The sequence below is a fragment of the Equus przewalskii genome, chromosome 9 (genome assembly GCF_037783145.1).
Source record: "Equus przewalskii isolate Varuska chromosome 9, EquPr2, whole genome shotgun sequence".
NCBI lineage: Eukaryota > Metazoa > Chordata > Mammalia > Perissodactyla > Equidae > Equus > Equus przewalskii.
This window is the reverse complement of record NC_091839.1, coordinates 78435316-78461827: the sequence shown is the minus strand read 5'-3', so window position 1 is coordinate 78461827 and position 26512 is coordinate 78435316. Positions and strand designations below refer to the sequence as shown.

At 39.3% G+C, this 26512-nt stretch overlaps 1 protein-coding gene across 1 annotated transcript; it reads left to right on the top strand.

The window, feature by feature from the left end:
• Positions 1-821: 821 nt before the first annotated feature.
• TAAR1 (trace amine associated receptor 1) lies at positions 822-24986 on the top strand. The gene is made up of 2 exons (XM_008529439.2): positions 822-904; positions 23297-24986. The coding sequence occupies exon 2, from the start codon at positions 23415-23417 to the stop codon at positions 24432-24434; it is 1020 nt and encodes a 339-aa protein (XP_008527661.1). The 5' UTR covers positions 822-904; positions 23297-23414; the 3' UTR covers positions 24435-24986.
• The last annotated feature ends 1526 nt before the right edge of the window (positions 24987-26512 follow it).

Below are 26512 nucleotides of genomic sequence, written 5' to 3'. Positions count from 1 at the left end.
AGTCAATGGTGCTGGGGTGTAGCACTGTTATTTTGTATGCCATTCTTATCGTGGTAATTTGCTGCAGGAGATCATAGAAGCATCTTGCTAAGCTTTAAGCCTAAGGGAAAATAAATTCCAAATGGGTGACTGGGGGGATATGTGGTCTGCTGACTCTCATAATCCTTATACCAGATTGCTTGTGCTTTGGACTCTCAGGCCAGAGGGGAATATGTTATCGGGCATAAAGGCAAAGGGCTTAGGAACGCCGGGGCCTTGCAGGAACAGAATGCTGCCTGCATACCTTGCTGATCGTCTTTAAGATACTCCCCAAGGGAATGACCTGGGATGGGCTGGTGTGCTTTGGGGGATAAAGAATAGAACCTGTGGACTCTGGCCTGCGTGTCCCTGCAGGCATGAGTTTCTGCTATTGTAATTGCTTTCGATTCTTTACCCGCAAATAAATGAGGCGATCCGAGGGACCTCACTTCAGTCCTTGAGGCTGATGGTCCCCTGTCCCATTGAATAATATAGATTGTGTTCTATCAATTCCGTCCGCCCCTTCAGCTGGCTGCCTAGCTGGTCTTGGCAGCGGTAATTTACAGATTAAACATAAACAAGAGCATGTGCTCTTGAAAATTGAGATCTGCTGTATTACTGAATTTCTTAGTGAATCCAAGGAGAGCAACATGGGAAAGTAAATTAGGTTTAACATGCAATAGTGCTGAGAGGGATGGAGGAAAGGAGGAAAACCATGAGAGCTCTGCATAATCCAATAAAAACATGGCACTTTTTTTTTAACTAAAAGACAAAGGCTCTTAAAATGGCAATGCAGAAGAACAGGTGCTCACTCTCACGTGCATACACACGCCTGTACACACCCTGGCGACCACACACAGGTCAAAGCACAGATGCAGATTAAAAGGTGAGTCAGCCGTGTTTGTACTTTTAGAAAACTGCTTATGAGAAAGCTTTGTGTGGGTATGGTGCTGTTAGACAGGAAACAAACTGTGCGTTTCTTCAAAAGCCAACCCTCCAGAATGCATTCTACAGGGAAATGGGCCTGGCTTGTACTAGGAGGGCCGAGTTCTCCTGCTCAACAATCTCTTTCTCCCTCAGCCTTCAGGCATCTCAAGAGCACTTGGCTGCTGTGTTGTTCTTTCTAATCATAGCTCAGTACTTGTTAAATTTCAACAGCCAGGTATGAAGACTGTGTGAGATTTCCTAATCATGGACTATGCTTTCAGTTCAAACTTAGAGAACTTGGGTTTACTAGAATCAAATATTTTGTGGGCATGGATGCTGGAGAGAGCAAGGTCTCCCCCAACTGGCTCGTACCCCACTGGGACCTGCATCTTGTCAGGATCCATGGGCCCCATGTCTGGTGGTTTGCTGACAGCAGCTGACCTGGACTGATGGGATTGTGTGTACGGTTCTGCGACAGGATGCTGGGTGAGTAGAGCCCAGATGTCAGGGCCAGGATAGAAGGGCCAGCTGGGCAGCTGGCTACGGGAATGTGGAGGCTATGGTCATGACGACGCAGTTCATATATTCTGCCATAGGGAAGGGTGTTTTCCATGAGGTTGGACACAAGAGCACTGACTGCTTAGCTGATGAACCATGGCTCTCTTCATCCAGCATTTTGTCTTTTTCTTTCTTCCTTACTAAACGTGTGTTTGTGATGACAGAAGTGCTTCGACGGGTTCTCTAACAGAGACTTAGGAAGCCAGCAGAGGTGAAGCAGAGGGATGAATGTGGGCTTCAGTGGAGACATTTTCTCCATCTCAGATCATGACATTTTTTCACAAAAAATCCCAAACCTCTCAAAATATTGCTGTGGTCTTTTCCTTCTTCCTTTGAAAAAAGTATTCATTTTCAAGTTGGCGGAGAAGACGGAAAAAGTTCCTCAGATGTCTCTAGGTATCTGTATAAAAATTCAAAGAATTGAAAACATATACCAAACAGAAGTTCCAAATTCCAAGTATAGTCAGTCCTTGGAAGGGGTTCAAATACTCTGTGGTCCGCTCACTGTAGGAAGGATGCTCCTGCTTGCCCTGAACCCCTGGTCTCACAAAATAGCCAAAATTGCAGAAAAGAAAGGAAAAAATTAAACAATTGCAAAATGCAAAAATGCCCCGGCAAGACTCTATGGTCCCCTCACTCAGTTTCCAGAAGCCAGGGAATGCCCCACTCCTCAAGCCCTCAAAGAGTGGTCGCTACTTTTCTGCTTTCCAGCCCTTGACAGCCCCTCAGCGCCCTGCTCAGTGCATTCGGCCATCCATGTGTAGTGGCACCAACAAGAGTCATTTTATTTTTAAGACATTTTAACTGTATTTTATTATTGCTGAAGTAAAATTATTATTGCTGAATAATAATAATAATAATAAGCATTTTTCAAGCATGAATTGTTAAAAGGTAAACTGAGGGGGCTGGCCCCGTGGCCCAGTGGTTAAGTTCGTGCACTCCGCTGCAGGTGGCTCAGTGTTTCGTTGATTCGAATCCTGGGCGCCGACATGGCACTGCTCATCAAGCCACGCTGAGGCAGCGTCCCACATGCCACAACTAGAAGGACCCACAACAAAGAATATACAACTATTCTTTGGGGGACTTTGGGGAGAAAAAGGAAAAAATAAAATAAATAAAAATTAAAAAGTAAAGGTAAACTGAGGTATATTAAAAATTTTAAGTGTTTATTTGAGCAAAAACCTATTTGAATGGGGCAATGCCAAACTAGGAGTGGTTAGGAGTACTTCACCCACAGGAGTTAGGGGCAAGACTGCCACAGAGAAGACATGAAAGCAAAGCAGGAAGTTGTTGATTGGCGATAGCTTAAGTGCTTGCCTTATTTGGGAAAGCCTAGTTGGCCCTTTGTGATGGTTGGTCTAGGTTTTGATTTCTTTTTTTTTTTTTTTTTTAGATTTTTTATTTTTTTTCCTTTTTCTCCCCAAAGCCCCCAGGTACATAGTTGCATACTCTTCGTTGTGGGTCCTTCTAGTTGTGGCATGTGGGACGCTGCCTCAGCGTGGCTTGACGAGCAGTGCCATGTCCGCGCCCAGGATTCGAACTGACGAAACACTGGGCCGCCTGCAGCGGAACGCGCGAACTTAACCACTCGGCCACGGGGCCAGCCCCTAGGTTTTGATTTCTTAACCTTGAGGCATTTATAGGCTTAGGTTTTGGTTTGCTTACACAGGCTGCTAAGGTATTAGAACCACCACAGTCTAACGGCCTTCTTGTTTAATTGCCTTAACACTACTAAAAGCCAGGCACTTTCTCACACGCAAAAGAACCCTATGAAGCAAGCATTATTACCTTCATTTTAAAAGGATAACACTGAGGCTTAGAGAAGCTAAGTAATATATTCAAAGTCAACCAATAATAAGTCATTGAGCTGGGATAAAACGTCCAGCTTCTTTTGCCTCAAATGTATATACTCTTTCACTCTGCTATACCTTCACTTTAGAATGTGTATAAGTCAGGATGGACTAGTGTATGTGCAGTAACAAATAATACCAAAAATCTCATAGCTTAACTAAACAAAAGTTTATTTTTTGCTCATTCAGAGTCTACTCCAGGGCAGCTAGCCTCTATATCATAGCTCAGAGCCCCAGACTTTTTAAATCCGTGTCATCTGTTTTGATAAAACAGATGTGCTCCCATAATTTTTGGAACATGAGAAAAGAATACGGAGAAATTGCACACTGCCTCTGAAATGCTTTTATCCAAAGTGATACATATCATTTCTACTCATATTTTATTGGCCAAAGCAAGTGTTATGGCCACGCCAAATTTAAATGGGTAGGAAGTCTAATTTCCCTGTATGTCTAAGAAAGGGAAGCAATTCATAAGTATTGGTTAGTGCTAGTAATGTTTATCACTGAATTTAAGTTTTCAAAGGCATGTATCTTACATTCATCTTCCACATTAGCATATAGAAATCACTCAGTAAATGAATAATGAGCTATTCAGCCATCAGTACCTTCCAGAAACTTTGAATTTCTGCCAAAGCAAATAAGGCCCACCTGTCAGTGTGATAGTAGATTATCTGATAAACAGTTAATGTTTGGGCAATGTGCTTTGTAGACATGTTGATTGGATAAACTTTGAATTGAGTTATGAAAATATTAGTATCACAAAATGCTGTTTTAATAGATTACGATGTTGATTTAACTGAAATTGATTGTGAATCAGCTGATTTTTTTTCTTCCTGTTTATGACAAAATTTCACCTTGCTGTATCAAAGACAATTAACTGGGGGTTTATTTGCTGTCACAATATGAGTAAAAATTAATTGAAAAGCCTGCCATCTTGTGTACCTAGTTCTAGGAGACTAGTGGTTATAGACTGGATTATAAAATCATTGCAGCAAGAAAATAAAATCTGAGAGCCTGAAAATATTCCCTAAGCACGTATTTATCTCAGTTAAAATTAAATTTAACATGTGTAAGTTATCTTCAGAGACTGCTGATAAAAATGTACTTTAATAATTTTAGTGATTAAGACAATTACAAATACTATTTTGAAAATGTTTTAAAATTACTATTAGTATGTTATTATCTCATCTGCCTAGCTTGTAATTAATAAGATTCCCCATTCCCACAAATCCATAGATGGTTTTAAGTAAATTTCTCGTTAATGTAGCTATCTCATTGTTCTCCATCCAGCTGTTTGGAGGGTCTGCTGGAGAAATCAGCTCTAAAGAAGGGACTCCCTTCATGCGAACTTTTTTCTCCAAATTCTTGGTAGTCCTTAGGAGGTGGAACTCTGTACTAAGACAAATCTGGAGTTAAATTCCACTGCTGCCCCTTAGTGACTTACCTGATTCTCTGCTCCTTGTTTTGTAAAGCAATGATAAAAATAATATCTATTATTTAGAGTTATGATGGGAATAAACCAGAGATTTCACGTAACGCCCTCAGCTCAGTGACTGATACAGATTCAGTGGAAGGTGTTCCTCCTCCCTTTCTTTCTCCCCTTCCTTCTCCTCCTCTTCCTCCTCCTCCCATGATTCCTTCTCTTCCCTATTCACCTCTCTTTCTCCTCCTCTTCCTCCTTATTATTTCTCTTCACTATTATTGACAGTAACCAAGCTTAGGCTGTGCCCACACCTGCAGCATGTTCAGGTCTGTCTTCAAGAGTCCCTCAGATGCAAGAGAAGGTTCTGCATGGCGCACTGTGGGCAGTCCACTAATACGAACTGTTGCCCTAGTTTATCCCTCCTTCTGCTCCCATGGGGAGAAAACAGATGAGCGGGACGAAGTTACTTCACACTGGGTCACTCCATTCTTGGGCCCTTGGGAGGAGGGAGAAGGGATCCAGCATACAACCCTACATCCTACAAAAATTGGTGGAAGGCTGCCCTCTATGGGCCCATGTGAATATAATACGTGGGTCAGAATTCAAGTTAGATGGGAAATTAACATTCAGGGTGTAGTTAGTGTCTTAGGGTCAGTTCAGAAGGAGAGAACACCCTTCCTGAAACGGTTAAGCTGAATGCCTTGTTCCATTCCATTCTTCTACGTGTGGTGGCCAAAGAACAGATGTGCAGACAATCCTCCAAAGCTCCTCCCTGTGATGTTCATGAAAACTTTCAGAGTTGGTGGCATCAGGATAATTTTATTTATCAGTCAATGTATTTTCTGAAAGGAGTTTTAGGAGATTTATGGGACCTGTTAACATTTGGTCTGAACTGAACACGGTTTTTGAAGCACCACTTTGATTTTTAGCTCCACGCTATTATTAGTTTCTGTAACTACTATTTACTGAGTTTCTAAGTTCCGGGGGGCTGTGCTAGGCCCTTTAGCTATGAATGCTCCAGATATACTAAGGTATTTAGATATAAGTGCCCCAGATCTAACTTCAGCTCTAACTTAGGATCTGCATGAAGTTTCCTGCATAGTCACCTGACTCAGTAGCTGGTGGATTCCAGGCCCATAGATGGTTTCCTGTCTTTTGCAAGGCTAATAAAAGGCATTGTTGTCATGTTCTGTACTTACACACTCTCTGCTAATGAAGTCGAGAAATGGATAAATTGTACAAAGTCGCCTTTTTTGGGGGTCTCTTCCTGTCCAGTTTTCCAGACTGCAATTCTCTTAATTCCCCAGAAGCCATCAGGCTGTGGGACATTGAGTCACTCTAACTAGTCTCCAAAGACAATCATCAATCAGAGTGAGTCTAGTTGTTTATGTAACAGGAGAGAGAAAATGGCAGCACAGAGAGATGGAACTTTGGACTTAGGCCTGCCTTTGATTCTCGGCTTTGCCTCTGCTGTTGTGAGACCAAATTCCCTAACGGCCTTGAACATCAGCCTCTGATTAAATATGATGGCATGGTACAGGGTCTGGCATACAGGAGGCACTCCATCAGTGATTGATTGCTTACCACCAAGCCAGCTGGATACTCATTTCAGAACAGCAGCAGCTTCACGATTTAAGCTTCCTTGGGAAACTCAAATAATACCTATAGGCTACTTATTAAAAATTGTTTAAAAATTAGAATAAAAGGGATTTATCTTCTAGTGGAATACTTTTCAGGAGGCCGTGATCGTTTGTTGTATCAGCTTTCTCCACAATAAGAATGGCACTGCCCAACTGACCATACGCATGTCCCATGTCAGGAAAGGCGAAGTCCTAGACAATGCCAGGGTCTTGCAGTGACTTCATGGACTTGAAGCCACATCCTCTATACCAACACTTTTCTCCCACCTGCCCCGAACTCCACAAGTTGAGACATTCCTTTATGTATTGAACACCTAGTTTGCTTCATCTTTTCAGCGGCAAATAACTCTGGGCATGGTCATACTTGTTCTTCTGCTGAACTCTTAGGGCCATTGACCACCATTCACCCTGTATTCCCAAGAGGATGGGCTCTAAAATGGAAAGAAGTGGAGGGCAGGTGAGAAAAAGAAGTGGAAGACATCAGACAAAATCTTTTAGCTTTACCATAAAATATTGAGAGATGATTAGGAAAGGGGAAGGCCCCTCATATCAGGGAATTCTCCTAAGCCTAGGACATTTCTCGGTCAGTTTCTAAGTAATAACCAATCATGTCCATGGTATCCTTACAAAGAGATTTATATATATAGTTTCTTGCTGCGATAACATTGCTTTCTTTTGATGTTGGTAGAAAACAGCTAAGCGCAAATTTAAAACTCAAATACAATAGTAAAGAGTGGCATCTTTTCCCTTAATTTTGCCACAATCAACTAATTTTTTTTTCTATTGCAAATTACATTTCTACCCTAGTTATCCTCTGCATTTTTAGCAGAATGGAGAGAAGGATCTTACCAACAAAATGGCTTTGAATTCCCATCTTCTCGCTTTGATAGACGGTGTGAAACACCATAGCATTCCTTCCATAGTCTACGTCAAAGATCAGTGAACTAGTTTTTGTAAATAAGATTCTTTTGGTTACAGGCACATCCGTTCATTTATGTGTTGTCTGCGGCTGCTTTCATGGTGCAAAGGCAGCATTGAGTAGTTGCCACAGATCTATGGCCCTCAAAGCTTAAGATAGAAACAATTTGCTGATCCCTCATCTGCATGATAAGGAAAACCTATGTGGATGCAAAAGCAGACATTTTACTCCTTGCTTATGCATTTATCATCATTTCTAAGGATGTGATTCATTTACGGTGCTGGCTGGTTATAGTACTTGTCTCCTCCCATTACACTGGAAAATCGTCGGTATTTACGAGCTACATTCTGCCTTGATGCATCTGCTTTCAGTATCTTTTTAACAGTTCAGAGCATTTAAAATATTCCTGCTTCAATAACGTGACCCCTTCCTACTGGAAGTGGCCCCAAATTTATCCTGAATCCTTCTTTCCATCTTAATACTCTGTGACCCAGCAGCTCTGTTCTCACAGGCTAACTTGTACTAACTAATAACTTGTGCTAAATGTCTGTTAATGTCAGTGGGGAGAATCCTTTGAGAACTTCTCCTTCACTCCTTGCTTTACATTGAAGGCACTGCGGGAAGTGTGAAATAAAGGATGCAGTCCCAATGTTTCATAATAAAGTACAACAGGTGATATAATACCTGCATTTTAAAAGAAAATTTCTGGAGAGAACGCCTTAATCCAAAGAAGCTACTCGAAAAGGGTGATTTCCAATTCACTTGCCCATCATGGGCAAGAGGGCTTAGGGCAGATATGTTAGGTTTATGGGACATTCAAAGCATATCACATGATTCTCTCAAATTGTTTAGTGATAATACAATTGTACTGATGTGGCGTGTAGAGGGTGGAGGACTGCAAAATCCCTAGCCTGGGGGAAAACCTGAAGAGCGTTGACCACAACCAAGCTAGGAAGAAGATTCTCTGAAAAGACTCGCTGAAGCACAGCTTTGCAAAACAAGCCTTCAGGTGTAGAGGCTGGGGAGCAAGACAAACCAACTTAGTTTGATGGCAGTTCCAGATTGGCACATAAACTCTTTAGGTGGAGGGTAGGAGCTCAGTCTTGTTCACTATATTAAAAACACTCAGCACAGTCCACCACATAGGAGTAGAAGATACTTCCTTCATAATCACTGAGTGGATGAATGAATAAATGAATGGATGGATGGATGGATGGAACACTAGAGACAAAAGAAACATAGGGATTATCTATGCCAATCTATTCATTATAGAGATAGCAATTCTAAGGCCCAGATATGTCATCTGATGAGAGGCAATATTTGGAGCAAAGACAGTGAGCTTTAAAAGAGATGAAAATTCCAAGGTCCAAGTAAAGTTAATACCATCAAATATCAGTTCCACTCACACAACCATTAATTCAGTCTATATTGTTTGTATGTATATGCAAGAAAATATTTGTAATACAGCATTTAACATATAAAAATCAATTCCTAAAAACATAAATGAGTAACTGTATTACGAAGCAGCATATAGAAAAGATAAAGTACTAAGGAAGTGAAGGGATGAGCAGAACTGATTTTGATTATGAGGTGGAAGTAGCATGTGGATTGGGTCTTGATGGATGAGTAGAATTTGATACGCTGGTGGTAAGCGCTGAATTGTTATTACATTCCATTTCTCACTTTCCTTTCACTGTCATGTGTTTCAAAATATTAATTGACCTGGCTACCTCTATTTTCTCGCTATACCTTGTGTTTCTAGTCTCATGAATCTAGCTTTCCTCTGACCCCCTCCCCGTGGCTCACAATACTGCATGAGCTTGCTCCAAAATCACTAATGACACCTTCTTTAACCTATGACGTTATTCTCAGTCCATATCCTTACTCTGTCACTTTGTAGCATTTTATGCCGGGACTTCGTCTTAAAACTCTTTTTTTCCCCTTTTCTGTATTGCTCTATTTTTTTCCAACACCTAGAAGCATCCTTCACTTAGATACTGAGATTCCCTCACAGTTCCATCTTCCTCTTTCTTTCTTTCTGTCTTGGGGGATTTTTAAAAATCCTCTACCACATACCGCTTCAGCTATGACCACTAGGCTGATGCCCTCCACATCAGTGTCACAAGCTCTGACCCCTCTTGTGCAGAGAATGAAGCATATGAGGTCTCTGGCTTCATGGAGCTCACACTATCTACAGGAGTGTCCCACTCAAACCTCCAGTCAGCAGGCAGCCTGCATGCACATCTAGCAACACAGACGTGACTTCTCTAAGAACTATCCGATGGTGGAACTGAAAAATGACCAACCTTTCATTTTGTAATCAGGAAGCTGATGTCCACAGAAGTTTGGCAACATGCCCATGTAGAAAGTTTTCAGTAGAACTGGGAAGTGAGTAATTGTCCTTTTATTTCCAGTCCTGTCCTCTGCCCATTATCTCAGGCAATCTCTCTTTTCCTTGAAGAATGCAGTTTGAAGTTGTTGTTTTCGCCAATTATTAGTCAAGGGAGTCTTAATACTCATAATGACTGAGAGCATGATTTTAACCCAGAGTTTCTCAACCCTGGCATCACTGCCGTTTTGGGCTGGATAATTGTTATGGAGCCTGTCTTGTGCATTGTGGGGGGTTGAGCAGCATCCCTGACCTCCACCCACTAGATGCCATAGAACTGTCCCCAGCTCGCTCTCCCAGCTGTGACAACCAAAAATGTCTTCAGATATTGCCTAATGTCCCCAGGGCCAGTCCTCCCCTCCACCACCAACAAGACCCACTGCTCCAGCCTATATCAGTGGAGAGACTCACCCCTCTTAAAGATCTTCTTTCATATCTAATAAAAAGTGGATAGAGAGAAAACAATCATATTACTGAGATGAATTCTCTCTACCTACCCCCTCCTTCCTCCCTTTATTCAGTCCATTTCTTTATAAATCGTCTTCTCTTATTTAAGTGATTATGTGAAATCATGATATCTTCTTTAATAATGAACTGTTTCAAGTATCACTAACTTGTCTCTGGAGACAGTTAGAATCTTCTCCAAGAGCACGGATTTGGCTTGATTTCTGGCTTTCACATTTGTTGGTGACATGACATCGGAAAAGCCACTTAAACTCTCCCAAACTCATCACTATCTGTAAAGTGGGAATAATGATATCTACTTCATTTGGTTATCGTGAGGATCAAGTGAAAATATTACTTAAGCACCTAGTATAATTCCACTCATGGTAAGTGCTCAATTAGTATTATTTACATATAGTAGAAATAATTTTTAAAACTATCTTTTGAAAACCTCATCAACGTATTCACAGAAACATGGCATTTACAAAAATGATATTAAGTTATTCCAAATACAAATCAAGATACTTCACTTTCGTTCTTTGCAAATGAGACAAGGATGAAGCAAATCATGAGCTTTGGGCTTGGATAGTGGGAATTAGGACAATTATCATTGCAATAGCAATCGTATTACAATATATAACTGTATCAACAAGTTGTATACCTTAAACTTACACACTGTTATATGTCACATGTATTTCAATAAAAAAATAAATGCATTACTGAATGGCAAAAAAAAAAGACATTTGCTAGCTTCTATTCCTTTTAAGTGTGTATTTAACAAAAAGGAGAAAGAAACTTTACTTGGAATGCCTAAAGCACACACACAATACATTTCTGTTGATAAGAAAGATGCTGGAATAAGATAATAAAAATTTAAAATATGATTGTTACTGGTTAAAGGATTTTAATTGTCCACTAAGAAATTGCGTTATTGACTAAATAAAGTATTTTTGTGAGTATTTCCCTCTTCTAAATTTAGCCTTTTTGCGAAGTCCTCTGAGACCTTCTTTCCAGATTCAGCTTGTACACGGCTCCTGTGTGAAACCTTTCCCTGCCACCACACACCGTTTCAAGATCTTACTTCCTCCCATCACACAGCCTTTATGTTTTATTTAGCTCTCTCCTTCTTGCACTGTGAGTATCTGTTTGCGTGTCTATCTCACCTTTAGCTATCTATTTCTGGAAGGAAGAATCATAATTATCTTTTATCCCACAAGCCTAGCACCAGTAATTGTCAGTTAAGTAAAATTCCAGGTTAAAAGAAAGAAGATGACATAAAATGCAAGGAAGATTGACTTGCCGTCCAGTTTTGTAATTAACAGAAGTGGAACTATGAGACTTCCTTATTAATGTAATACTTGGATTTAAAAAGCTTTAAAAATAGTAAATTTAACCAGTAATTCAACATTATTTAATCAGCAAATATGTACTGAGCATCTACAGTTTGCCTGGCACCTTTTTAAGCCATGGGAGACAGCAATGAACAAAGCAGATAAGAGCTCTGATTTCCTAGAGCTTAATAAACTCCAACATGTGAGGCGCTGTGGTTGCTTGCAAAGTAAACTCATTCACAAAATGACAGGTATGTACATGATTCGGGTAAACATCGAACTCGTTTTCAGAAAGACGAATGATATTTTCTACATACAAGAAGTGAACTTGGGTATTATTTCTTGATTCAACCTTTAATATCTAGAAAGTTCTGAAGCAGGAGTTCTATTCACTTATTAAAAGGGTAACGTCTCTTAGTAAAGGGTAGTTTTCATTTTATGCTTGTTTTGTTTTTGCTATTACAGCTTTTGTGAATGGCTATTCAGATCATAGGTGACCCATCCTGTGGTGTCTGTGCTTCTCTGATGATCCTGAGCCAGGAGAATGGGGTGATAGATCTCAGTGGCTTCTTTTAGAAATGCAATTAACTGAGTTAATTATTGCCAAGAAAATGTCATGTAACAAACCACCCCAAAACTCGGTAGCTTAAAATAATAGCAACTTATGCTCATGAAGCTGTGGGGTCAGCTAGGGTGGCTCTGCCATAGGCTACATGTCTTCACGCCCTATTCTGTGCAACATGCCTCTCGCCCTTCTTGGACCACGGGCTTCACTGGGGCACGTCCTCCTCATGGGGATGGCACAGAGAGCGTTCATGAACACGTGAGTCCTCCTAACCACTCGGCTTGGAACTGGCACGTTTTTCCTGTCTACATTCCCTTGGCCAAAACAAGTCAAATGGCAAAGCTCAAGTTGAAAGAACAGGGAAGTACCTTCCACTGGCAACGAAGCAAAGACAAAGGTGTAAATTCTAGGAGAGTGAGGAATTGGAACCAATAATCGATCTGTCATGTGATCCTATGCTTTGCTGTTGTAGAATAACAGAAATTGATGAGAAACGGTACTTGTTCAGCTATTCATTACCAAATTGAAGGCCCTGGCTCCATGGATAAGAAGAGGGTCATTTGAGAAGTTTTATACATAGAAATTTAAAAATTAATAGCTAAATATGTGTGATCATATAATCTCTAAATAGGATTAAATGGAAAATAGAGTGAATTGAATGAGGCAAGGAATATTTTTTAATGAATTTAACTTTTAGGCATTAATCTTTTAATACTTCTGTTATGGATGCAAACCCACATGTGTATTGAGTCATAATATAAAATGTATTTCTTTATATTGTGATTAAAACAAAGTTTGAAAGCCACTGCCTTACATCATTTTCTAACTGTAAGATGTAACTGAGTTTAAGCACATTCTAATTTTTACAAATATTCCTTTGGCAGTACAAGTCATCTGTTTTGAATATGAACTGCTTTTTTAGCGATAGTTGTTTCCTTTGTACAGATGTCTCATACGGGAGCATTTTTCTTTCAAATCAATTAACAATTAAGGCAGTTTGAGTGGACATGTGTTTTCATTTATGTGCTATTAACACCCATGACTGTGGTTACAGGTGGCCCATGCTTGAGCTTATTTTTAAAGTAATAGGCATATTTACCTTCTCTATTTAACTTGCTCACTAGCTTCCTGAGGCTCGAATAGAAGCACCCCCCCAGTTATAGTTACAGTTCTCCATAATATACTGTTACCTTGTTTCAGAAAGATTTACTATCAGCTTATCTTTCTCGGATTTTAATATTTGCGTCATTCTGTCAATGTTAACTGTGGCCTGTCGTGGAGCAGCAGTGGCTCTAGCCTGCGAGCAGCTGTGCAGGAGTGAAAGCAGCTGGCCTCCACACAGGCAGCGTTTCTGCCGTCCCCTCATCCCCGGCTCTGTCCACTCCTGCCGAAGAAGGTGAGTCTGAGTGCTCTGAGCGGCCACAGCAAATTGTAGAGCGCAGCCCGGGGGACCAGCCCATCTGAACAGGGAGGATGCTGCAGAGTAAGACTTATCGGTGGTTTGGTACTTACTCGTATATTAAAATTTAGGATCATTTAATGGGAAGATTAACAAAATTTCTGAAATTCAGTTACTTAATACCTGCTTTATTTAGTAAAAGAAGCTAAAAAAATAGTTACATATTTTTAAATACCTTGCTTTACATTTTTTAAAAAATGTTTTGCTTTTATTAAAAATTCCCCTACGGAAAGCTAGGAAATTTGAAAAGTTGACACACGACTTTTTATCTCTTTTGCTTGCAAATGAAGAAAGAAATTCCATGCTACGTATGTTGGCTGGTTTTAACATAATAAAACGTCTTCATAGAGTTTTTTTACAGGTTTTGAAATGAAAATGTATCTTATTGTTACTATATACTAAACCATAGAACTGAAATCTTATACGCACAAATATTATTTGGTGGGAAAAGTTGTGGCACATTTCCAAATGACTTCACACTTTACTGTGTGTCTATACATGCCATATTTTAGATTGATTAACATGGGAATCTTTCGGTTATGATTACTTAAATCTGACACGTATTGTCTTATGCATGTCTACGTGGCAGAAACACTTTCAGGTTTCGTCTGTTGACCATAATACCGCTGGAGGTTGTTTTTCTCTCTCGTCTGTTGGTCTGTGTTGATGTCCAAGCAGACAAATGGATTTTGCCACGTTTCCTGTTTCTTCAGGATGGACACAGTTTGCTTCTGATGATGTCCCACCCCAAGAATCATGACTTCAACTCATGGAAATCCCATTTCCCTGGCCTTTGTCTCTTTCCCTCTTTAAAATAAATATTTTTTCCAAAACACTTTTAGTATTTTAATAAATAATACTGGATAAATTACTGAGCTGGAAAAATATTTTTGGAATAAAATTATTTATCAAGTCTATTTCTAATTTTGTTTCCAAATTTGCACAGTAGAACAACAGAATATGGGTTCAGTTCAGAGACATTTAATAAAAGTGTGATTTTCATATGGAGGTAAGTGGATAAATAACTCATGTAAAGGATTATACAAGCAAAAGAAGCACAAATAATATAAATTTATTACTAATTATTCACCAATAGATTTTTAAAGTTTCATTTGAAGCTTGATTCATAGACAAGACATTTAAGTTTATTAAGTAAATTTTTTCTAACTATGAAAGTGAGACATTCTCATAACAGAAAATTTGCAGTATCTAGAAATTATAGAGAAGAAAGTAAAACTTAACCATTATTTCACCACCCTGGAAAAATTATTGCTAAAATTTGGTATTATTTCCCTTTTATTGCTGTTTAATTTTTTTTTACTTTTAATTTCACTATCTCTGAGTAAAAAATATTAAGAATTTGGATATACCATTCCATACCCATTTCCCATGCTTATACAAACATACATGTGTGTGTTCCTATATATGGTATTTTAAAATACTCTGCAGATGTTTTTTCTTTACTTGACAAGATTTCTCTTGACATCCTTCTATGTCTCTAAATAAAGAGTACCAACTGATCCAATTTAACGTCCTACTGAACATATATCATATGTCTACTGTGCTGTATGTGTCTGATATAAGTTCAGATTATTTAATTTTTACTTTTATTGCTTTTACAAAAGCTATTGCACTGAACATTTGTTGGGTCAAACAATATAAACAGTTAAACTTTAAAAAATGCTGCTAGAGAGACTTTCCAAAATTAAACTGTTAGCTATTCCTCTTGAGATCCAGTCAAGAAGTTTGCTTTGCCAGCCCCTCACCAACCGTGGTAACAACTGGGGGTTATGGAAATAGCTGAGAACTCAAATTCCAGGTTAATATTAAGTATTTTCTTGAAATTAATTCTTTTTCATTTCAAAAATCCCTATTTCACAAGCATTGCTTTGCGTCATATTATTGTAGTCTTCTTCGATTTAGACTAAATCTCCAATTAGATATTACTCATGATTGTTGCTTTTCTTCTTCATCTCTTGCCACTTAAAAATTTTTGTTTTGATTGAATTTTTACATTGTTTAACATATTTCCTAGAGATTATTTGCTATCATTCTTTTGCCTTTATATATATGGTTACCGTTTTGGCTGAACATAGGGTTGTTGAATTGCCACCATATTTCATTCATAGTTTCTAAGCTCCTTCCGCTGCCCTTTGACTTCCAAAATTACGGATGGGAAGTCCTATATTATCCTGATCTTCTTTCCTCTTTCATTTTTTAAAAACAGCTTTATTGGGATATAATGATATGCACAGAACTGCACATATTTAATGGGTACAATCTGATGAGTTTGGACATATGCAAACACCCATGATACTATCCCCACAATCAAGGAATTTCCATCTGGATGCCTACAAGATTTTCTCCTTTATCTCTGGCATTCAGAACCAGGCTGTTTGTGCCTAAACTTTTATTGGTCCCAAGGAGCACAGGAATGAGCTAATGAACTCACAGTTAATTTGTTCATTCATTCAATCCTTTGTTAACTTTTGTGCTCAGTGCATGTTCTGGACATTTCCCAGGCCCTGGGTCTGTAGCAGTGAATAAAACACAGTCCATTCCCTCATGGCACACGACCTGGATTTGTTTCATTTCACCTTATTGTTTCCCTGTTTATCTCCGTCCCCGCTCCTTTCCCTCTGCCTATAGTGACCCTCTGGTGAGCATCTTTTTTATATTGATTTAAACATTTGTGCATTCTTGAAAAAGCTTTGCAATGCTTCTTATGTATTCTCTTAACATGCCCTTATCATTCCCCTTGCCTGTTTACTTGTTTGATAAACACTGTGCACAAGAGGCTGTTACCAGCACTTTATAAATATTAACTCCTTCCAGCCTCATAAAAGCCCAGGAAATAGATCTTTTTTTCCCACCTAAGGAAACCATAGCCCCAATAGGTTGGCTAGCACATCCAAGGCCACAGAACTAGGGAATGGCCAAGCCTGGACTTGAACAGAGAGGCAGCCAGGCACCAAAGACCACACTCCTCAGCCCGCAGCTCCAACCTCATGAGTTCAGAACTGAAGCCCCAACCTCCTCCTGCCTCTTGCCTTCCTCCAGCCGCCATCTTTTCCATCTCAGGAAACGGCACCTCCATGCACCAAGCTGCTCAAACAAAAGCCTTGCTGTTTCCCTTGATAACCCTCTCCCAGCCCACATTGGGTCCATCCGCCAATCCTGCCTGCTGTGTCTTCAGAGCACATCCAGACTTGACCACCACTCTCCACACTCGCAGCCACTGCCCTGGTCCAAACCACCATCTTCTCTCACCAGGTTATTGAGCAGCTTCCTCATCATCTCCTCACTTTGTCCTTGCCTGCTGCCTCTGTTCTCAACACAGCGGCCAGAGTGAATCTGTTAGAATCTGTCAGGTCACGTTGCTGGGTTCAAAACCCTCCATGTCTTCCTTCTTCACTCAAAGGCAAAGCTAAAATTCTTACTGTGACCTGTAAGGCCCTACTCAGTGTAGCCTTGTGCAGCTTCTCTGGCCTCCCTATCTATTTTACTCTGTTTTGCTTGTTCTGCTCTAACCACATTGATGTGTGCTATTTCACAAACACACTAGGCATGCTCTCACCTCAGGGCCTTTGCACTTGCTGTACCCTTTACCTGGATTGCTCTTCCCCCACATATCCATGTGGTTAGCTCCTTACGTCTTTCAGATATTTACCTGAAAGTCACCTTCTTACTTTAGTCTTCTGTGGCTACTTTATCCTGAATTTCAATCCTCTCCCCGAACATTTCATATCTCTCTTCCCCACTTTATTTTTTCTCCTTAGCAACCACTGCAACCTAACATTTTATTTATTTGTTTGTTTAATTTATTGCATCTATTGTCTGTACCCCCCTCACTGGAATGTAAGGTCCACAAGGGCAGGAAGTTTGGCTGTGTCTGTTTGTCACTCTCTCCCTAGCACCTAGTGCCTGACAGAGGGAAGGCATTCAACCAATATTTACTGAAAAAGAATGAGCGAATTTCCATGTCTTTGTCTTTTGGCTTAGGCTGAGTGATATTCCCCCACTTGATTCACACGGTCAGCGATTCTGTTTTCAGCTGTGATATAATTTCTTGATGGACTTTAAAAATATCTGATATCATTTCTTTTGGTTCCAGAACCTTTTTCTGTGCTCTAATTTTATTTCCTCAGGTTCATTTACTAAATTTTGTTCAAAGTTCTCATTTTTCCGCCTGTGGATTAGCCACTGTTTCTGGTGGACTTGGCCTTGCTCTGTGCTGCGCCTGTATGTTCTTAACAGGCGTATGAACGTTTTCTGGTGGTTCCTGTCAGGGGTGTGGAATTTGGGGGCATCGTGAAGGTCGGTCTGTCCGTCTCCTGGGCTGGCACTTTCCTTTCACCGGCAGGTCTGTTTGCAGTTCTTGCTTTAGTTCTTAAGTGGTTTGACTTTCCTCGTGCTTGACTTTTAAAAAATGTTTCTCTTCATCAACTGCATTTCAATTTTAAGACAAAACTTGCCAGAATTATTTTAAACTCAACTCTATGTTTGATTTGCATAAAGCTAATTATTAGTCCTTTTATGACTTATCTTCCCAATTCTGGAAATCTTAATTCTCATACTTTTCACAAGCTATAAATGCTTCTCTGCAAGTAATTCGTTTTTTCAAAAACTATGCGTGAGTGGTGTACTTTGTGAGCGCTTGAATATTTTAGGCCATCTTTTACAGTCACATAAGGACCTATTCCTTATATGTCCTTTATATGTGTATATAAAATTCTCTGGTTTCCAGTTTTTCTCCTCATGGCCCTATATATACTGTTCCGTTAAAACAAGGGATTCAGTATTCTTGAAAGTTTGAGGGCAGCCTTATTTTTGTTTCTGTGAAGGTACGTTATTTTAAGGTTTTAGATTTGTATGAAGAGACTGAATTACATCTACTGTAAAGATAAAGTATTGTATTAGCTGTGAACGTAAGTATGTACCAAGTATCTTTAATTAAATAGGAAAGTGAGATAGCCGTGCAGAGCGGGTGAGCTCAGCAAATTTCAGCGGTGTCCATTTCCCCGGAAACACTGATGGGGCCATCCCGGAGCTGGCAGTACTCTCTGCAGGGGAGGGTCTTGACAGCCTGGCTAGAAACTTTAGTCTTGCTATACCCACTGCTCTTTAAATTGCTCTTTAAATTTCAAATTTAATTGAAACAACTTTTCAGAAGATTTTATCCTGACAATTATTTTTCCATTTTGGGGTATAGTTAAATGTCAAGCTTTCTTGGTTCTGGAACCAAATGGAACCAAGAGGTTTCCAATCCCATCTACAGGGAGAGGGCAGGTAGGGTCTCTGAACAAGCATTTCCTATACTTGAGGGCTAGTCAATGGATCCACTAGCGTATTTGACTTTTCCTAGCATACTTTAAATCTTTCATCTCCTTTGAGCATTACAGACTCGTGACCTTTCATAAACTCTCATGGTTGCACTGGCTGGTGATGTTTTCTTTCTGATGCTCAAATGGTGAAATATTGGTCAAGAACCATCTGGAACTTTAAAAGTTCACCAAAAGTTTAAGTACAGTAGTTTCTGTAGGACCATATAATTTCTATAATGTTATCTAGGTGCAGTGAGAAATCACAAAACATTGTATTTTGAATAAAGTAAAGTTTAGTTTCAATTTTAGGTCTATATTACTTTTAAATTCCCTCCCTCAAATCACTCAGGGTATCATATACTTTAGAGTTTTTTAAATAAAAGCAAGTACAGAATGGCCGTAGAAAGTTCTAGAACAAAAAATCAAATCCTGAATTATACTGTCCCATATTGCTATCCCTAATTTTGCATTCTGTGGTGACTGTAAAATCACCACATAGAAGAAACACAAAGTTACTTAAGGAAAAAATTCAAACAAGCCAGCCAAGCGTTGAGATTCTGGCTTCCATCTGGGTCAAAGACAGTTGTTTTTTCTTAGTTTCCCTTAAGGTATCACATGGCCCCTGCTTTCAGTTCCCCAGCAGTTTAACTGCTCCACATCTTCTGCTTGGGGACCGTTTTTGCATGTCTATTATTTAGCTTGTGCATTTGGGTAAGAACACACCAGGACCTATACCTGGCAGAAGGTTCTGCACTATTGCCACTCCAGGGCATTCTACTGCCATTTCCTTGAAAGGCTGCTGGTTTCCTTGGGGGAAGAGGCGGGGGATCTTGACTTCTCCCCAAATCTGCTGTGGAGCTCAGGTGATTTTCTCCAGTAGGGTTTGGGCCTGCTGACAAGCTCCTCATCTAAGCCTGTCTAACTCCTGCCTCTCCAGGCTCTCTGCACCTGGACACCTGTGGTTGCAGCTTGGTTTTTGAAAGGCTCTGACTTTTCCCTTCCACCTCCATGATTGCCTCTCTCAAGGGACACTGTGGGCTGCCTTTCCTCTTACTTCATAGCTAAATCTTAGACCTGTGCAAAAAGTACACATTTCTCCTCTGCTGAACATCTTCTATTGAACATACTCTCCACACCTTCTATAGAATTCATTCATATTCTTTACCTCTTCCGAAATGGTGGTGAGGAAGGAACCAATGCATTTCCTCTTGGCTTAGAAGCTATGTGCTCAAGTCAAAAACATAAAAGTAAACCAAAAAGAAGGGGGGCATAAGAAAGTTCAGATTATAAAATATATAGCTTCAGAGTACCCAGGAACGTTTCTGTTCTTTTCTATTATATTGTATATCTCTAGTCCAACAAGATTGTCTCCCCTAAAAGCTAATTGTGCCTGAAATTCAGAAGCGTTTTTTGCTGAGGAAGATGTGCCCTGAGCTAACATCCATTGCTAATCTTCCTCTTTTTGTATGTGAGCCATTGCTACAGCATGGCCACTGACAGGCGAGTGGTGTAGGTCCACACCCAGGCACTGAACCCAGGCCACTGAAGTGGAGTGAGCTGAACTTAACCACTAGGCCACAGGGGCCTGCCACAGTAGATTTTTTTTATACTTTTACCAAAGAAAATTGCATATCTCAATCACTTATTTTTTTAGTTTTACACCTATAAGTCCAAAATTATTTCACCAAATTGTCCTCTGAACACTGATGGGAAAAACCACTTAGCTTGCACAAATCACAGGACTCAGTGTGTAGCTCTTTGCTGCCCTGTCTGTAAGAAAGGCATGACCAAGGATGTGTGAGATGAAATGGAGTGGAGGACATGCTTATTAAGAAACAGAGGCTTGAGGAGCTGAAAGTCCATTGTTGGATCATTTATTCGGACAATAAAAGTACCAGGAATTTTGGCAGGAGTAGCCTTGGAGAGAGTGACGGGCGGTGCGGAGCTAACGTCTTGAAGAAACAGAGAAATGACTTGGGAGTCTATCGATGTCTGCGGCCGGCAGAGATGCAGTTTGAGCACAGAGCTTCAAAGGGGTGGAGGGTTAGAAAGGGAGGAGGGTCAATGATCTGCAAGGACAATGAGTACAAGAGGACACTTACTTTTCCTCCAGGTCCTATGGTAGAAAGCAGGAGAGAACATGGCCACCTTGGCAGGGCTGCAGGGGATGAGGTTTCCTCAGGAGTGATGGTTTTAGTTGGAACAAAGCGAGGGAAGCTTTTGGAAAAGAGTTTGAGGAAGTCGGTGATGACCATGAGCTTCCGAGGGCACACTTGGAAGGGTTTTGTGGGTAATGGTAAGTCGGGAGATGGGTTCAGATTAGAAGCTGTGTAGAGCAGCAGGACAATGAGAGAATAGGTAATTAGAGATGGATGGTTGACAGGACCGGGGACCGAGGGCGTGGTAGGATTAGTGCTGGTGGCCTTTTTCTGGGAAGTTGGGGCACTGCCAGTGAGTTCCTGTCCTGCCAGACAGATCTGTTTTAAACTCTAACTTCTACCAATATATTTTTAATTCATATGCCATTTTCAAACATTGGGTGATTAGATCATTTGCACAGAGCTGTTTACTTAGCTAGATAATCAAAGAGAGATTTATTAACTTTCCATGTTACTATTGTGTGTTCAACTTGGGTAATTCATATATACAGGTACTAATCCCTTCTAGCTAGCTAAATTTTCAGAGCTGGAAGAAAAGAAACAAAATCACTATTATGTCATGTTCTTAGATAAACATTAAACTCATAATATCATCATAAGGCATTTATTTAAACAAGTAAATCTACTTAAAAAGAAATTATAACAGTTTTTAAAATACTCGCACGAAAAGTACGTATAATATTCTCTAAGTTGGGCAGACATTTTATTCTACTGAAGTGGCATTAATATTATCAATAGTTTCCAAGATACTTTGCTTAAAGCTCTATTTTTCTGCAATGAGGACATCCATATAGGAGGCTGAGGAAGCCTTGGAACCATTTTGATTCTATCTGGGAATTGAATATTCGAGATGCACAAAGCACAAGGCATACAAATTTGTCAGATGGCTTTTTCGTTTTCTAAAATTGAATGTCGTCTTTTTTCTCACCTTCCCTTGCTTCTGTTCAGACCCTAGTCCCTGCTGAGCATTCCTGCTCAATACGACAACAGGTAGGAACGTTTTTGACCGTCAGCAATTAGTTAGCAAACACGTCTGAACAGTGATGACAGGTGTGTTGCTTTGTTCCTTTAATATGTCAACAGCATAAATAAAAGACAGAAGGAAAAGGGGGAAATAGAAAAAAAGTCAAAGTAGAAGATTTATAACTGAACTGATAGAGTTTAGTTAAATAAGAAGAGGCATGAAGAGGAAGCCTAGGAGAAAGCTCCATCTCTGTTTTAACAAGATTTTACTTTTATTTGTTTTATAATTTGGGATTTCACACAAAAAATTTGTTAATGAGTTTCAGAACTTAAAAATAAAAGAGCCCCAGTGCCACGTCCACAGCCCACACCAAGCTTGGGTCTTGTGGCTCTCATCTCTGCACCCTGTTCTCTACACCACATCAGTTTTACCATACGCTTTGGTCGGCATATTTAAAATCTCTAGTAATTTGGACCACAATATCACACTTCACTAACAGGTACCATTATTTAAGGCATCGTACATTCTTACATGAAAGTTCGAAGCTTAATGCTCTTGACAATAATAGATCTTGAGTCAATCCTTTCTGCAGTGGAAAGAAAAACTGGATTAGTAAAAAAGAACCTGTGCTAGTAACTGAGACCTCAGGTCATATGTCAGCTTTAATGGTTTTATGAGCTAAGCCTCAATTCCTTGCCATTAAAATTAGGCTAATAAAACATGTCATGTCTTCCTCATAAGGAATAAGGTTGATACTACTGATGTCAAAACGGTAAATGAAATAATGCATGGAAGATATGTATGTGTGCTTTGCAAACTAGAAATAAAGATACATAAGCTTCTTTCCATTACAATCAATTATAAAATAAGAAATAAAATGTAATATCAAGTGCAAAAGCAGGCACTAGTGGATATTCTGTACAAGAAGCACATTTAAAATATTTTTTTCACTAACCTATTTTAATTCTAAACTTTTTGGTGATTTATTTCTATCCTTTAGAATGTCAGTCTCTTCCACAAGACTTTCCTTTGAGCAAAGATTATTTCCATAGATTAAAGCATATGAAAAAGTCATCATTTGACCTCAGACCTGCAAAAGTGACTGTTTCATATATTTCAAACCAATAATTCAGATTTGCGTTTCTAGCACAGTGTCCAGCATCAAGTAGATATTAAAAAGATTTGTTGAATGGCACTATTGAACTAAACTTGGAACTAACAGCTCTTTTCAAAATAATTATTTTTCAGCAAGAGGTGATAGGTAAATGTGTTAGAAATGAGAGGAATCGGTTTGGTGATGATTTACTCTTTTTTTTTTCCTCCCAGGTTTCTGGCATAGGTATATGGAAATTAAAGAAGAAGGAACTCTAACCTGATAATGGATTTCAGAGAAAGATTCCTCAGCACACAGAGGAAAAGATAAACTGGTGGATAGCCCTCAGGAATGATGTCCTTTTGCCACAGTATAATTAATATTTCCTGTGTGAAAAGCAGCTGGTCAAATGACGTCCGCGCTTCCCTCTACAGTTTAATGGTGCTCATAATTCTAACCACGCTGGTTGGCAATCTGATAGTTATTATTTCCATATCACACTTCAAGCAACTTCATACCCCAACAAATTGGCTCATTCATTCCATGGCCACTGTGGACTTCCTTCTGGCGTGCCTGGTCATGCCTTATAGCATGGTGAGATCTGTTGAGCATTGCTGGTATTTTGGAGAAGTCTTCTGTAAAATTCACACCAGCACTGATATTATGCTGAGCTCAGCATCCATTTTGCACTTGTCCTTCATTTCCATTGACCGCTACTATGCTGTGTGTGACCCACTGAGATACAAAGCCAGGATCGGTGTCTTGGTTATTTTCATGATGATCTCTATTAGTTGGAGCATCCCTGCTCTTTTTGCATTTGGAATGATATTTCTGGAGCTAAACTTCAAAGGAGTTGAAGAGTTGTATTACAAACATGTTCACTGCATGGGGCATTGCGCAGTCTTCTTTAGCAAAACATCTGGGGTCCTCGCCTTTATGATTTCTTTCTATATACCTGGGTTTATAATGTTGTGTGTCTATTATAGAATATATTTCATAGCTAAAGGGCATGCAAGATCAATTAATGATGCAAACAAGAACCCTCAAATTGGATTGGAAGAGAAAAATGGAATTTCACGAAGCAAAGAAGGGAAAGCTGCAAAGACTTTAGGGATCGTGATGGGAGTTTTCCTAATCTGCTGGTGTCCTTTCTTTGTCTGCACGGTCATGGATCCTTTCTTGAACTATGCTATCCCACACAGCTTGAATGATGCATTGATTTGGTTTGGCTACTTGAACTCTACTTTCAATCCAATGATTTATGCATTTTTCTATCCCTGGTTCAGAAGAGCACTGAAGATGATTCTATTTGGCAAAATCTTCCAAAAAGATTCATCTAGGTGTAAATTATTTTTAGAATCAAATCCATAGGATTATTATACCTTACTGTGTTGCACAGCAGTTGGTGGTCATATTTATGAACACAACACAACCGACCACATGCACCAACGGCAGGGTCTTTTACCAATTCTCTGAGTCAAAGAGTGTCTGGTGAATTCAGTTATAATGCTCGTAGCCTGCTTCCTATTTGAGGCAGAGTAGATGTGTTCTTTGCCATTCTTACCGTACATATTGAAGCCTTGCAAGTCCAGAATTTAAGGGCTTACAATTTAAAGAACTTTTCCTGCCCTTAGATGAAGTGCCCTGAATTTACAGTGGTACCTTACTCAGTTGTTCAGTGGTGGAAACTAGAGGATTGCATTCGGGGACACAAATTAGAATGACTTTGTCATTTACTTGCTTAGATATATATGTCTTTTTGTAAAATCAACTAAAAGTACACATTAAATGTTATGACTAAATAGTTGTTTATACATGATTTGCTATTTATCACTAATCCTTATTAATATACATTCCAAGTCTTAAACACCTTGGTTTTTATTTTTTTAAAATAAGCTCTTCTGATTCTCATACTTGTAGGAAATTTGGAAAAGAAGGGAAAAAAATAAAACATCATATAGAAAGAAAATGAAAATAAAAATATCACTCATAGCTCACTTCCTGAAAGAATTATATCACTTAAAATTCATAAAAATATCATTTTTAGTGACTATATAATGTTATATTTGTGCATGCACAAAGATTTTTTTTAACTGTTTTCCTATTGTTGACCACTTAGGTTGTTTTAATTACTTTTTTAAAAAATCATAGAAAGTAAATGAAATTTCTGCCTGTTACCTGCTACTGAAGCTCGAGAAAGTGTCTGGAAGGATTTCACCATATTTCCAGGTTATGCCTGGTACAGTAGGATCCAAAATACAAGCTACATGAAGAGAAACAAATTCAACTGGGCTCCAGTCTACACTGACAGGAAGGCAGTCTTCCATCGAAGCAGCTAAGCGTGAGGGATGACAAGAGATATAATCAGAACAGACACGCCTAGACTACTGAGATAGTACATATGAAAAAAAAAAGGAAACGAGCAGTGGTTTCAAACAAGATCCCCTAGTAGGAATTGGGCAAACATTCTTAATTATAAGCTTCGGTTTACAACTGAGCTATTTCTCACACAGACTTCGCGCAGTCTATTTCATGTTGAGTAGCTCCAGGTACCTGGGTTTGCTTATTTAAGAACAGTGACGTATGCTCACGAGTAAGTTAGGGTAGGGCAGCTAATTTTAAATGAAACTGAAATGCACTCCCTGCATATGAATTTCTGTTCACAGACCTGATGATGCCCTGAGGGGAGGTCAGCTCCTTCCATCTATTACACTCTGTTTCAGCACTATATATTTGGTTTCATGGATCTGACTAGATTTTTGTTCTAGTACATTTTTAAAACATTATGAGTTACTATATCGGCTATATAGTAATTCAGGTTGCCTCTAATCACTCCTAGTTTCAAAAACTACCTTGACTTTTCCTGGAAGACCATTTTGACAAATTCAAAACAGGGAACAAAAGCACTTAGACAGTTTTCAGTATCACAGCACGTTTCTGTGATTTCTTCATTTGCTCCCAAATATTTCTTCTAAGATGATTCCTAGACATTTTGTAGTTTGTGTGTTTTGCCTATTGTGAATAAGCCTTTTTTAAGCCATTATATTTTCTATGGAACCATTATTGCTGGCATACAGTAAAATCTATTTTAGCTTTTCAGTTGGCTTGTTTGGGTTTTCATTATATATAATCAATTTATCCTCAAACAGTGATAAGTTTTATCTCCTTTCCAATAGTTACGATTCTTATCGTTCTTGCTGTATTTCATCACTCAGAATTTCTAGAGCAATACTGATAATGGAGATGAGTCATTCTGTTTTCCATTTATTTTAAATTATTATTTTGGTTTTAATATTCCACACTAAGTTCATGACATAGATGCTTCTGTCTTTTTTTGCTCAGTACTAAAGCCCCTATAGCCTACCTTTCTTTGTAGCTTCTGTTTTTCATACTCACAATAGGGGATAATCCATAAGCCACCCCCTCAGCAGAACAAGAAGAGAGGCTTA

Bases quoted from the DNA above. Each gene is read 5' to 3' on its own strand.
- TAAR1 (XM_008529439.2), top strand. From the start codon at position 23,415: ATGATGTCCTTTTGCCACAGTATAATTAATATTTCCTGTGTGAAAAGC.